Below are 13,866 nucleotides of genomic sequence, written 5' to 3'. Positions count from 1 at the left end.
GCTTCACACGAGAGATGGTACTTGTGGCGGAGCCTTGGATGAAGGTATCATCTAGATAGTTAGATACAGTAGAAAGATATTCCATGTAGTAGGAATCCTCAGCCAAGGTAGAAAGGAATCAGATGATAACAGTTTGTAGTTTGGCTATTGTCCTGAGTTTGTGAAGTGAAATAGTGAGGGATACAGTTACAAAAGTCATTGAGAACCAAATGTGAAAGGTTTTTAATGTAATGTTAAATTATATTCTGTAGGTTTATTAAGAGCCATTGATTTTTTTTAACATGTCATAACCAGAATTTTTTTTTTTTGCTTAGAAAATTAATTTGGTAGATTGGAGGATTCATTTGGAGGCTATAGCAGTAGTCTAGGGCCACAGTTTTAAAAGCTCCTTTTGTGATTGGCATCAGTGAAAAGCAGTGAAAACATATGAGGAACATACCTTTCAGTGGTAGAGTAGGCAGATTTGGCAAGAGGATGTGAGGATTGAGGGAAAAGTAAGAAATGGAAATTTCCCCTCAAAAGAGAAAAATGACCAATAGCCAAGTTGAGAGGTAAATTATGCTTATAGGTTTACATGGTGTTTTTGCTTGTTTTTGTATCTTCTAGTCACATTTGGTGGATTCTTTTTCTAATATAAGGCAAACATCAATTTTAGTACTTACCAAATTTAGTTTAGATTTGGAGAAAGTAATTGTATAATTTTAAATGTATAATTTTTGTATCCTACTTTTTGTAATATGGCGAAGGTGACAGAAGAAGTGCGTAAGAATATTGAAGTTCGTTTAAAAGAGTCAGCTGAGTTTCAGACACAGTTGGAAAAGAAGTTGATGGAAGTAGAGAAGGAAAAACAAGAACTTCAGGATGATAAGCGAAAAGCCATAGAGAGCATGGAACAACAGGTAAATTAAGCTGTTAACCATATTATCTTTTTTTCTTGTAAGGATTTGAATTCTATATCTAGCTCATTAGTTACCACTCAGATCATTTCAACAGAATTTATTGAACATGTAGACAACAATTTTAGCTTTTTGTTTTACCCTGTATATCTGTATACATTTCCTTTTGAAAATTTTAGACTTCTTTACAGAAGAAGGTATTAGTGCTGCTTTTTAGAAGCCTATGTCTGAGGTTTGACTTTTGCAAACATTAGTTAGGGAGTGGATATAGAGTTGCATAACTGTACAGTAGATTATATCAGGTTATAACTATTTTAAATTTAGCATCAATCCTTTGGGCTAATTGGATCTTTAAAAATCTGTCTGTCAATGCAGTAATACAACACAGTATTTTCTAAGTAAGTTTGCGGTTAACTCTGGTTTAATCTTCTTCCTCCTTAGTTATCTGAGTTGAAGAAAACACTTTCCAGTGTTCAGAATGAAGTACAAGAAGCCCTTCAGAGAGCAAGCACAGCTTTAAGTAATGAACAGCAAGCCAGACGTGACTGTCAGGAACAAGTAAGTGTTGTGTTCATAGCCAGTTATTAAGAAATCAGCTTTGATCCTAGAGAATGGTTCTTGGAGTATATTTTTGTGTTTGGGGGACAAGTAGATCTTACAAAAATGCATGATTATTTCCACTCTTGTGGAACCTGGACTAAGATAAATTGAAGATATAGATGAAGGCTAAAAGTAAATAGTACAATATTCATTAACAATCTTGACAAATGGGAAAAAATGGAAAACCAGAATTAGGATGCTAAAACGTGTACATGCTTTCATTTGTGAACATTCTTTTACTATTTTGGTCTTTCCATAGATCTTGTAAAATTTTATTACAGACAAAACGGTTAGAGGTATGTTCCCTCAACAATAAGGACCTTTTGATAACATTTTTAATGCACTGCTGAGCTTGCATCGATTTGTATACACCTCTTTTTATAAAATTATTTAAAACGTCTTATTAAGTGTATATATGTACATGCATATATGCATGTGACAAAGCTTTTTATAGTTGTTTTAAGAAGTGATAAAACAATTCAGGAAAGTGGGAGTCATTGAAATGGTGGTGGTATGTTAGTAGCTATTCATTGGTTACAATTCTTTATCGCTTTTGTATATGTAACATGTATGCATCAAGATTGCTTTAAAAATGGAATACAGGGTAAAGAGGCTTCATAAGTAAATTTGATAAAAATGAATTATCTTTGGCTTATTGCCAAACACAGCATACCATCAGAAATTAAAGTTAAATAATTTATCTATAATTCAATATGCAAATAAATGATTTTCATTTCTCTTTATTTTTAAGTTTCTGTGTGTGTTTCATAGGCTACCTGTGACAGAGAAATAAGAAAAAGAAAAAGAAAAAAATAGAAGAAGTTTGTGTGTGTATATGGAATATATTTCACATAGCTTAGTTATTTTTAGCTTTTTATTTCATAAAGTTTATTCCAAATTGATACCTAGTCTTCTAAGATTCATTGTTAAAAGTTTTTTAAGTAGATATAGCATTAACTTTTAATTCTCCTGTTTGCTACATTTAGATTGTTGCCACTTTATTTTTAAAAATGCAGTGTGTGTCTTTTCCAAAAGTACTGATCAGCGTTATGGATTTTTAATCTTTGGTGTCAATGTGGGAATAATTTCTTACAGGCTAAAATAGCTGTGGAAGCTCAGAATAAGTATGAGAGAGAATTGATGTTGCATGCTGCTGATGTTGAAGCTCTACAAGCTGCCAAGGAACAGGTTTCAAAAATGGCATCGATCCGTCAGCATTTGGAAGAAACAACCCAGAAAGCAGAATCACAGTTGTTGGAGTGTAAAGCGTCTTGGGAGGAAAGAGAAAGAATGTTAAAGGTATTATTGTACAGCATAATAGAATTATCCAGGGAATTGAAAGAGTTTTTTTTCTTTAAATGTGTATTGGAAAGATCTGCTATTATGATAGACCTCTTGGCTTATAGGATGAAGTTTCTAAATGTGTTTCACGCTGCGAAGATCTAGAGAAACAAAACAGATTACTTCATGATCAGATTGAAAAACTAAGTGACAAGGTAGTTGCCTCTATGAAAGAAGGTGTACAAGGTCCATTGAATGTATCTCTCAGTGAAGAAGGAAAATCTCAAGAACAAATTTTAGAAATTCTCAGGTAAATCAAATATGTTTTTCATTCTTCATTTCTGTGTCATAACAACTATAAAATGAAATTATAAATGCCTATATTAGAGAAGGGAATTATACAGAGTTTTGATATAAAGCTCATTCTGTCTTTTATTGGCCAACAAACCCACAACCACCAAATTGGTCACTTTTAACAGGTAGAAATGTTAAATAAATGACTTTAAAGTTGATTCTGATAGTAAGAATATGAGCAGGCTCCTCTTGAAAAACTATATGCTTTTCAGGTTATTTTAAAGATACACGTTTTTACAGCCAAAGTCTTTAATAAAAAATAAAAATGTATCTCTCATTATTTATTATTAACAAAAACATGAAAGTAGTTAATAAAGTGAGTAATTTTTGTCATCTTAAAAATTACCCAAGTTTTGAAATGTTGGCTTTTTTAATTCAAATAAGATTTTAACATATATATTCTTGTAGATTTATACGACGAGAAAAAGAAATTGCTGAAACTAGGTTTGAGGTGGCTCAGGTGGAGAGTCTACGTTATCGACAAAGGGTTGAACTTTTAGAAAGAGAGTTGCAAGAACTGCAGGACAGTCTAAATGCTGAAAGAGAGAAAGTCCAGGTATGTATACTAAGCTTTCAGAAAGCAATTGTTAAGTTCATTTATATTTCTACCAATTAACACAGCATAAAATTTACTTTGAAATAAACATTCTTCCTAGACCTATAGATTCATTAAATGATTTTTAAGTACGGTATAGTATAGTGGTTAAGTGTGAAGGCTCTGTAACCAAATGCCTGGTTTCAAATTCTAGCATCATACAATCATCTATGTGGTCTTGGGGACATTGTTTAACTTCCCTGCTCTTAGTTTCCTCACCTGTAACATTTGGATAATAATAATGAGGATTAAGTGAGTTTGTGCACATGAAGCATCTAGAACCATGTCTGCTTTGTAGTATGTACTTAATAAATTCCAGCTGTCTCAATTTATTGTAGTTGTCCTTGTGTATACACCTGGATAGTCACTCTAGAATAAAATGGTAGAATAAAACTGCTACCAATATATCTTTCTCAGCAAAGGAGCAGAAAGCAGTCAAAACTAACAATGAAAGGAAAAGAAGGTGCTGTAATCAAGCTTGCTTGATTACCCCACACCAGCACCCAAAAGCTTACTGTTGAGTTACCTCATTCTGAGGAGATACAGTAATATACCCCCACATCTAAGAGGAAGGAAATTAAGACCTTAAAGTAAATATTTACCTTCTTTTAACTAATAAGTAGTCAAAATGACAGCAAGGGAGGAACCATTGAACAGGGGAAAGTAATAATTAGATTTATGGGATTTATGTTTTCAGCAGAAGTTAAAAGTTTCAGAATTTCATCCTGTTCAGAAAACAATCCAAATTCAAATTTACCACCATGGAAATAATAAACAAACCCTCCCATTCAATAGAGTTAACGCTTGAAGGAAAGAAGGGCAGAATTAGTGTTTCTAACAAAGAAGGCATAATGTCTCAGTCTTTTCTGCTCCCTTTGCTGTTCCCTTGGGCTATAGAAAAGCAAATACTAAAAAATACCCAGCCCATGGACAAGTTTGGAGGGGAAAACCAACTAAAGAATCAAGAAGTAATACACATTATATCAAAAATAATATAATAGCTGTTCAAGTATGAGTAATGTAGCATGGCAACCACAAAATATGCTATAGCTTTAAAAGTAGCGGGGGAGGAAAGTAACGTCACATACAAAAGATGGATAATTATATCCAGTGAGAAGAAAAAAAGTTCTTCACAGTTCAGTAGATATTCGGTAAAATTGCTTAGTACAAAGTGACAAAACAACAGAAGAAAAGAGGGATTTCTGAACACAAGGGAAAAAACTGAGGATTAAAATAACATTATTTTAGAGCTATTAATAAATTCAGTGCAGCAAGAAAAAATAATACAGGAAGATAGAAGTTTGGATTGATGTTTTTGCCTAATGTTAATACTGATTATTTGTTGGTGGAATTTGTAGTGTGTTTTTACTTTTATCTTTATAATTCTTTGCATTTGTTTAAACTCTTTGCAATTAGCATGCATCACAGAAAATTGTAAACTTTCAAAAATTGCAGTTTTAAAAGTTGAAATTTAAATTCTATTTTGTTGTAAGGAGGATTAGAACTAGAAGGAAAAGGTAACCTTTCAACTATTATTAAACTTTGGTGTCTATGTGTGTTTGAAATGTTTAGGTAACTGCAAAAACAATGGCTCAGCATGAAGAACTGATGAAGAAAACTGAAACAATGAATGTAGTTATGGAGACCAATAAGATGCTAAGAGAAGAAAAGGAGAGACTAGAACAGGATCTACAGCAGATGCAAGCAAAGGTTTGTAGATTAGTAATCAAAAATGGAGGCATGTTATTATTTTTAATAATATTATAAATGAATTTTTACATTAGTTGTTAAAAAATATATTGGGACTATTTTCAGGTGAGAAAACTGGAGTTAGATATTTTACCCTTACAAGAAGCAAATGCTGAGCTGAGTGAGAAGAGTGGTATGTTACAGGCAGAGAAGAAGTTACTAGAAGAGGATGTCAAACGTTGGAAAGCACGTAACCAGGTAAATGCAGTTATACCTATTCCTAGGCATGGAAACGTGCCTAGGAATACATGTTGATTTTAACTAATGGGGTAAAATGAAAGGGGATAAAAATATTTGAAGAACTAGTGAAATATCTTTTTGTTTTTATCAGTGAAAGTCTTAATATGTTACATGTATATATGCAACAGATGTTAACCTTAAAACTCAATTTTTTAAAAATTTTTGGTTACATTTGATTTTTAAAAAGCAGTTAATTTATTTCCCATAATTCCAAAATTTTAGTCTTTATCTCTGAGATACTTTTATACGTGAAAATAGGAATTTATATACTTTATTGAAGCACTTTAAGAAGACTTGTTTCTGGCACCTTTTTAGAGAGATGAAACCGTACAGCGTAGTGCGGTTAGAAATTCCAGCTCTGTCAACCAGAAGGTGGAAAATATGCCTTGCACATACTAGTTATGTAATTTGTGAGAGGTTCTTCACCTCTCACAGGAAATAATACCCCTCTTCATGTGATGGAAATGAAATAAACGTAAAGAAGCTCACCCAGAACTGGCACCTAGAAAATGTTCATGTTTATTTAAATTATAATACAATATGCACATTTTTTTCATTGTAAACATCACTTTAATGAAATTAGGTACTTAAGCTTTTAAGATTCTTTGTTTCTCTTTATTTGGCCTCATTATAAATAATCTGAAATGTATATTCACAAATATGAAACAATAATGAGCAGTTAATAACATTTGATTGTTTTCCCCCCTCTTCCATTGTGGCTAGACAAGCTAAATCTTAGTTTGATCTTGGTATCTTGTAGTTCTGTGCTTGATTACTTTACATGCGGGATACGTAATATAAACATAATTAGATATTCTACTATTTTATTATAGCACATTTGTTTCATAAAGCCCAAAAGACCGAATATACATTTTTGATCTTCTAGCATCTAGTAAATCAACAGAAAGATCCAGATACAGAAGAATATCGGAAGCTCCTTTCTGAAAAGGAAGTTCATACTAAGCGTATTCAACAGTTGACGGAAGAAATTGGAAGACTTAAAGCTGAAATTGCAAGGTATATGGAAAGAAGCCTTAAATCATCTATAATACATGAAATCTTGAAGTTTATTTCAACTCTTTATATGACTCCCCAAGTGCTTTCTAGTTTTAGAAAGAATGGAAAGCATTAGAGCCCTTTTATCTGGCTTCCCTCTGTTTTTCTGTGGAGTCAAGCAAACAACGATATAATATTATGCCTTCATATATAAAATATATATGAGAATATTATTATTCTCATTATAGAGAATTATTTCTCTATATTTTTTTTTCAAAAGCTACTTAGTATTAATTCTAAAGCTAGTTAATTTGCTAAGCAGCTGTCAAAATCTTGTTAAGTAGGTTTTGCTTTTTTTTGGTTAGCTTACATTTGTGATTTGCCCCTTTCAAAATAAGAAATTAAATATTAAAATTAATGTTTCTGGTTTACATTTTTTAAACTTTAGTATAATTTGTCAGTGTCATGTCTCCTACTTATATGAATGCTTTACAGCTTATAAATTTTTGTCATACATACTCTATACATAACAGTAGTCTTATATGTTAATTAGGAGAGAGATTATTTTTTAGTCTTAAAGATGAGGAAGCTAAGATTCCAAAAGCTTGACTACCTAACGTTACAGAGTTAGTTGTTAAACCCATACTCTTAATTCAGGTCATCTGATTTCAAGTTCCAATTCATAATACGGTACAGGGGTTGGCACACTATAGCCTGCAGGCCAAATATTGCCCATGACTTGTGTTTGTACAGCCGATAAGCTAAGAATGATTTTTACATTTTTAAAGCACTGTATAAAAAAAGAAGAACATCTGGAAAAGACTTTATGTGGCTTGCAAAGCCTAACATACTAACTCTATCTGGCCCATTACAGAAAGAGTCACAGCAGTAGAAAGAATGTAGGTGTGCTGTCAAGCAAACCCGAATTGAAATCTAGATACCATCATTTGATTACATTGTAAAATTGTGCATGTTACTTGACCACTAGTAGCTTAGTTTCTCTCACCTCTAAAATAGCCACATAAGCCTATGTAATAAGGTCTTTCCAAAGGACCATAAATTTATAAGTTAAATAATTATCTTTTGAAGTGTGTGTGGAGCATTTTTAGGATTTTTAAATAAAAAACTTATTAAAGTAGCACAATATAAACTTATATTGAAGCATTTGAAAAAAGTCTCGATATTTAGTCTTTGTCCTTTCCTCCGTTTTTGAAAGATCAAATGCATCTTTGACCAACAACCAGAACTTAATTCAGAGTCTGAAGGAAGATTTAAATAAAGTAAGAACTGAAAAGGAAACCGTCCAGAAGGACTTAGATGCCAAAATAATTGATATCCAAGAAAAAGTCAAAACTATTACTCAAGTCAAGAAAATTGGACGCAGGTACAAGACTCAATATGAAGAACTTAAGGCACAACAAGATAAGGTATTTTGAAAAGCTTTTCTTTAAAAAAAAATTAGAATGAATCTTAAAGAAATCTTATTTCTTTGTAATCTTGAATATTATAGATATTTAGATTCCAAACTCTTGTGTAAGTGTATATGATATCTTTTTTAAGATTGGTTCTTTTAATATGTCTGAAGTGCATTATAAACTCAAAAAGAAATTTTGGGCCGGGCGCGGTGGCTCACGCCTGTAATCCTAGCCCTCTGGGAGGCCGAGGCGGGTGGATCGCTCGAGGTCAGTTCGAGACCAGCCTGAGCGAGACCCCGTCTCTACTAAAAATAAAAAGAAATTATCTGGACAACTAAAAATACGTATATAGAAAAAATTAGCCGGGCGTGGTGGCGCATGCCTGTAGTCCCAGCTACTCGGGAGGCTGAGGCAGTAGGATCGCCTAAGCCCAGGAGTTTGAGGTTGCTGTGAGCTAGGCTGACGCCACTGCACTCACTCTAGCCCAGGCAACAAAGTGAGACTCTGTCTCAAAAAAAAGAAAAAGAAATTTTGGTAAACAGATATTTTAGTTCAGTTTTCACATTTCGAATACTATCCCTTTTTAAAGCTACATCCTCATAACTCATTGCTAATTAAAATTGTGTATATCAAAAATTGATGACTAATCAGACTTTGTATATTTCAAGTAAGTTGTTTGTTAAATGCCTATCAAAAAGAATCCAAAAATCTTTGTTATATTTTTAACCTAAATCTTGTTTTTAATTCTCGAAGATAAAGAATTTGTATGTTGACTTAATTACATATTTATCCTATGTTAGATTAGAAAATACATAAAGAAAAAAATCCAAAATTTTTACCCTTCAGTGTTAATCACTGTTAGCACATTAGTATACTTTTCTGCACACATAGTATGTTTTCCCAAAGAAATGATATCATTTGCATATGTTCTTTTGTGGTCTTGCTTTTCCACTCTGAGTTAAGTGAAAAACTCATTATTGTGAAAATATATTTCTGTGTCAAAAATTCATCTACAATGCATCATCATTTTGATTAGCTATTTAGTATCCAGTTGTATGGAAAACCATAATTAACTAATTCCCTATTTTTGAACATTAAAGTTATTCTATAGAAAATCCATTTTTGAATACCCTCAAGGTTAAAATTTCCTTGCATAACTATGATTATTTCCTTAGATAAACTTGCAGAAGTTGAGTTCCCGAATATAAATACGTAGGTGTATTATTACTGTTTGTCTTCTTAGGTCATGGAGACTTCTGCTCAGTCTTCTGGAGACCATCAGGAACAGCATGTCTCAGTCCAGGAAATGCAGGAGCTCAAAGAAACCCTCAACCAAGCTGAAACAAAGTCAAAATCACTTGAGAGTCAAGTAGAGAATCTGCAAAAGGTATGCATGTGAGAGCAGTAAAAGATGTCCCTAATTCTTTCTGTGTTGTGTACCTAAAGAAATATGTGTTAGCCACTGACACTTTCCCTTATCATGTGGGAATGCATAAATTTCTTCTTTTTACTTTGAATGGCTCATGTATGTAAACAGTATCTAATTATCTTCAAGTATCCACTTAGTTGGTTTGACCACCTTTTTATATTTATACTTCCATTTAATCTAAGAAAAAGCAAATTAATGTTACATTTTAAGTTTATATGACAGACATGCAGTTTGTATTGATTTGATTGAATTCTATGGTGAATACTTTGTTTTCCTTTAAAAGACATTGTCTGAAAAAGAGTTGGAAGCAAGAAATCTTCAAGAACAGACTGTGCAGCTTCAATCTGAACTTTCAAGGCTGCGTCAGGATCTTCAAGATAGAACCACACAGGAGGAGCAGCTCCGACAACAGATAACTGAAAAGGAGGAAAAAACAAGAAAGGCTATTGTGGCAGCAAAATCAAAAATTGCACACTTAGCTGGTAAATCTCTGCTTAATGTTTGAACTTGGTAGTAAAATTTGGTTATGTGATGCAGGCTTAAAATTAAATTGGAAAGAAGAAAAGTACGAGTACTACAAAGTGACTTTTTTGGTGTGTGCTTTAAATATTAGGTATATTTAGTTAGGCACAAACATAAAGCAGTTTTAATTTTCAAGTGTGATGAAAATGTCGATATATTTATGAAGTTTTTCTTAATTGTTAACTGGTAATAAATGGATAACGGGTACTGCTATTCTTCTGCTTTAGTGTGTTAACAGTTCTACCTTGTGACAGAGATCATTTGGGCTCAGACTGTGCTGCCCAGCTATCATCTGTAGACAGCATTGGATCTTTCCAGCCCAGGGATTCTTTTGTGCCTCACTGGACAGAGGGCCCCTCTAGCTGTTTAGGGAGAGCACCATGTCAGATTTATGAGGAGCCCAGTGCTGCAAGGCCCACGGCCTTATTCACCCTTGCCTGCCAGTCTGCTGAATAGTTAAATAAAATGTCAAACTGTTGGGTTTTATTATGAGCATTATTTTTTTTCTGCATATTATGGGGGTGAACATTATTTTTAATAATCTCTAAGACAGTGTCCCAACAACTTATTTCATAAAGTTATTGAATTATTTTTAAATATATGCTATAGATTATATGAAATGAAAATTTTGCAACTCATAGTAATGAATTGAATGATACATTAAAATATTAAAATTCCTGTAAAAGAATTCTGCTAACTGGAAGTCTTTAGCTTTTTGAGATTTTAGTTAGGAAAAGTCACATTTCTATGTTGGAGTAAGTATATTTTATATTAAAATACTAAACATAGATATGTTAGAACTTTGCTCATTGAGATGTATAACGTATCAGAACTAATTTAGACGTTAAAGTACAGTAGTGGAATCTGGTATGATCTTTGTGTGTTAATTAGCACATAAATGTTCTTTTGAATGTTTTATTATAATGTAAATATCATTGGGTGGGTACTTTAGGTGTAAAAGATCAGCTAACTAAAGAAAATGAAGAGCTTAAACAAAGGAATGGAGCCTTAGATCAACAGAAAGATGAATTGGACGTTCGTATGACTGCTCTTAAGTCCCAATATGAAGGTCGAATTAGTCGCTTGGAAAGAGAACTCAGGGAGCATCAAGAGAGACACCTCGAGCAGAGAGATGAACCTCAAGAACCTTCTAATAAGGTGATTAGCTAATTCTGTTTAAATGACAAGTCATTTTTTTTCTTTGTACATTTTACTTGAAAGTGCCTTGTGATTCAGGAACCTTTGTCAGAATGAATTTTGGCTAAATTCAAAGTATACAAAAAGAATTAAAATAGGAAGATATTTTGATGGCATTGTTCAATGGACTTTTGTGGGATAGGCACAAAAATCAATCGTTTTCTCTTTATAGGTCCCAGAACAGCAGAGACAGATCACATTGAAAACAACTCCAGCTTCTGGTGAAAGAGGAATGTGAGTTTTGGTTCTTTTACAGTCTGTTATTTGTTTTTCTTTTAAATTTCAGGGAACTTCCGGTGATCTTTGGGGGAGAAACCAGAAATCTATATATTCTGTTATTAAAACATGTATTTGTCTCTGCAAAACTCTATCATGTAGTTGCAAACTTTCATTTTTTGGCATACTTTCGGTCTTACCGAGTAGACGTTTGTGGCAGAGAAAACATCTTTTGTCTTTCAGTTTGTGATTGGCTTCTAAGTTAGTCTGCTACTGATTTTCCCCGTGATATCATATGGTGACAAATATAAAAGGCTGGACTGAGACTTGGATTCAGCGATTCAGTAGTTAGATACATTCTGCATAATCAGAACGCATCACTCCAGAGTGGTGCAGTTTTTAATGCTTAAGTTCAAAACCTCTTCAATAAGAGTTTTGAAACATGTAGTGAACAAGAAGTGGAGAACTGTGCTCACTGTCTTTCTAAAAATATTTGTTTTAAATCTGCCTAATAATTTTTTATGAATCATTATTCTTGTATTTTCTCCTTTTTAAGTGCCAGCACATCAGACCCACCAACAGCCAATATCAAGCCAACTCCTGTTGTGTCTACTCCAAGTAAAGTGACAGCTGCAGCGATGGCTGGGAATAAATCAACACCCAGGGCTAGTATCCGCCCAATGGTTACACCTGCAACTGTTACAAATCCTACTACCACCCCGACAGCCACAGTGATGCCCACCACACAAGTGGAATCACAAGAAGGTTAGTGAAATAAAATAGATCTGATTGAACTGACTGCTTATTCAGATTTATTATGGGTTGATGACAATAACTTCAAGGATAGATGAAACATCCACTAAAGCTGAAGTCAGATATCATTGTAAAGGTGGGTGTCTAGTATTTCAAGGGTATACCTCCCAGGATACTTGTTAATACAGCAAATTGCTTCCTCCCCTCTCTTCCTTTCTGCTTTGTTTTTAAGCTAAAGAAGTGGGAGAGTACACAGCATATTTTTCTAGGACTAACTTTTTCACTTCTAATGACTAAGAAACATGATATGAAATCCACTTTGAAATACTGTACTAAATTACTGCCTCAGGCCAACATTACTTTTTCACTGAAATTATCTGGCCTTTTCATTGCTTTCTCCACTTTTTTCCTGTGGTACTTTGTTACTCATTAAGGCAATAACAACTTTTTATTTTATTCAGTTGTATATATGCTTTTTGATGCCACTAGGCTGAGCTCCTCAAGGACAAGAATCTTACTTTTTATTGTTTAATCCCTCTACTCAACCCCAAAAATAAGTATTCAGCAAAACTTTGCTACAAGCATATTTTCTTAGATATTTATTTGATGTGTATTAGAATTCAGTAAATTATTGAAATATTTAGAAATATGATTTATGTGTATCCCATCAAAGTACAGAATATTTTATTTTGACTATATCCAACAAAATGATTACCAAATACATTACCAGTTAAACTTACTGTTTGTGTTATGATATCAATTACAAAAAACAATGCTTAATGAAAACTTCTAATTTGACTTGAGCTTCTTAATTTCATTAATTTCATTTGGTAATAATTTAAGTGAAATAATAGATGCAAAAAGTTTCAGATATGTATTTGTTTATTTAATTCGGCTAATAATCTATTGCATACTACCATATCAATCATATAGGCAGTACAAAAATGCATAATACATTACCTTTACCCACAATGCTTTTATCTATTAAGTAGTAAGAATAATTATGCAAAACTATGTAAAATGTGACATGTACAATAGGAAAGAATAATTCCAGCTTTGGTAAGAGCAGAAGACTTATATTAAACATAATTATTTTTCAGCTATGCAGTCAGAAGGACCTGTGGAACATGTTCCAGTTTTTGGAAGCACAAGTGGATCTGTTCGTTCAACCAGTCCTAATGTCCAGCCCTCTCTCTCTCAACCCATTTTAACTGTTCAACAGCAAACACAAGCCACAGCTTTTGTGCAGCCCACTCAACAGAGTCATCCTCAGATTGAGCCTGCCAATCAAGAGTTATCCCCAAACATAGTGGAGGTTGTTCAGAGTTCTCCAGTTGAGCGGCCTTCTACTTCCACAGCAGTATTTGGCACTGGTAAGATTAATTTTAAAATGAAGTTAGAATAGATCTATGCATATATGATATCTTGGATATAATATATATCTTCAGTATTCTTTGTACATACTTGATTTCTTCCAGATATCAGAATGAATGAGTGCATTCCTAACATTATTTCATGTTTACTTCTGAATTTGACTATTTTAGGTCAGTTATTTTTGTCATTGAGACCTTTCTTCCCCTCCAGTTATTTTTTGACTTGTTTTAAAGATGAAACAACCCAAAA

At 33.1% G+C, this 13,866-nt stretch overlaps 1 protein-coding gene across 2 annotated transcripts in view; it reads left to right on the top strand.

Annotated features, from left to right (window-relative positions):
* TPR (translocated promoter region, nuclear basket protein) overlaps positions 1–13,866 on the top strand; it is a 60,804-nt gene that overhangs the window by 28,638 nt on the left and 18,300 nt on the right. For both annotated transcript variants that reach the window (XM_045536176.1, XM_045536177.1), the window contains exons 24-38: positions 747–899; positions 1,338–1,454; positions 2,592–2,795; positions 2,903–3,087; positions 3,540–3,687; positions 5,299–5,436; positions 5,542–5,673; positions 6,602–6,732; positions 7,928–8,138; positions 9,370–9,513; positions 9,839–10,037; positions 11,030–11,235; positions 11,447–11,508; positions 12,047–12,255; positions 13,344–13,616. In XM_045536176.1, coding sequence (XP_045392132.1) covers positions 747–899; positions 1,338–1,454; positions 2,592–2,795; positions 2,903–3,087; positions 3,540–3,687; positions 5,299–5,436; positions 5,542–5,673; positions 6,602–6,732; positions 7,928–8,138; positions 9,370–9,513; positions 9,839–10,037; positions 11,030–11,235; positions 11,447–11,508; positions 12,047–12,255; positions 13,344–13,616 — 2,512 coding nt within the window. The remainder of the gene's footprint in view (positions 1–746; positions 900–1,337; positions 1,455–2,591; positions 2,796–2,902; positions 3,088–3,539; positions 3,688–5,298; positions 5,437–5,541; positions 5,674–6,601; positions 6,733–7,927; positions 8,139–9,369; positions 9,514–9,838; positions 10,038–11,029; positions 11,236–11,446; positions 11,509–12,046; positions 12,256–13,343; positions 13,617–13,866) is intronic.

The sequence above is a fragment of the Lemur catta genome, chromosome 23, assembly GCF_020740605.2.
Source record: "Lemur catta isolate mLemCat1 chromosome 23, mLemCat1.pri, whole genome shotgun sequence".
NCBI lineage: Eukaryota > Metazoa > Chordata > Mammalia > Primates > Lemuridae > Lemur > Lemur catta.
Note: the sequence above shows the minus strand (reverse complement) of the source record. Positions and strands in the feature narration are given on the sequence as shown.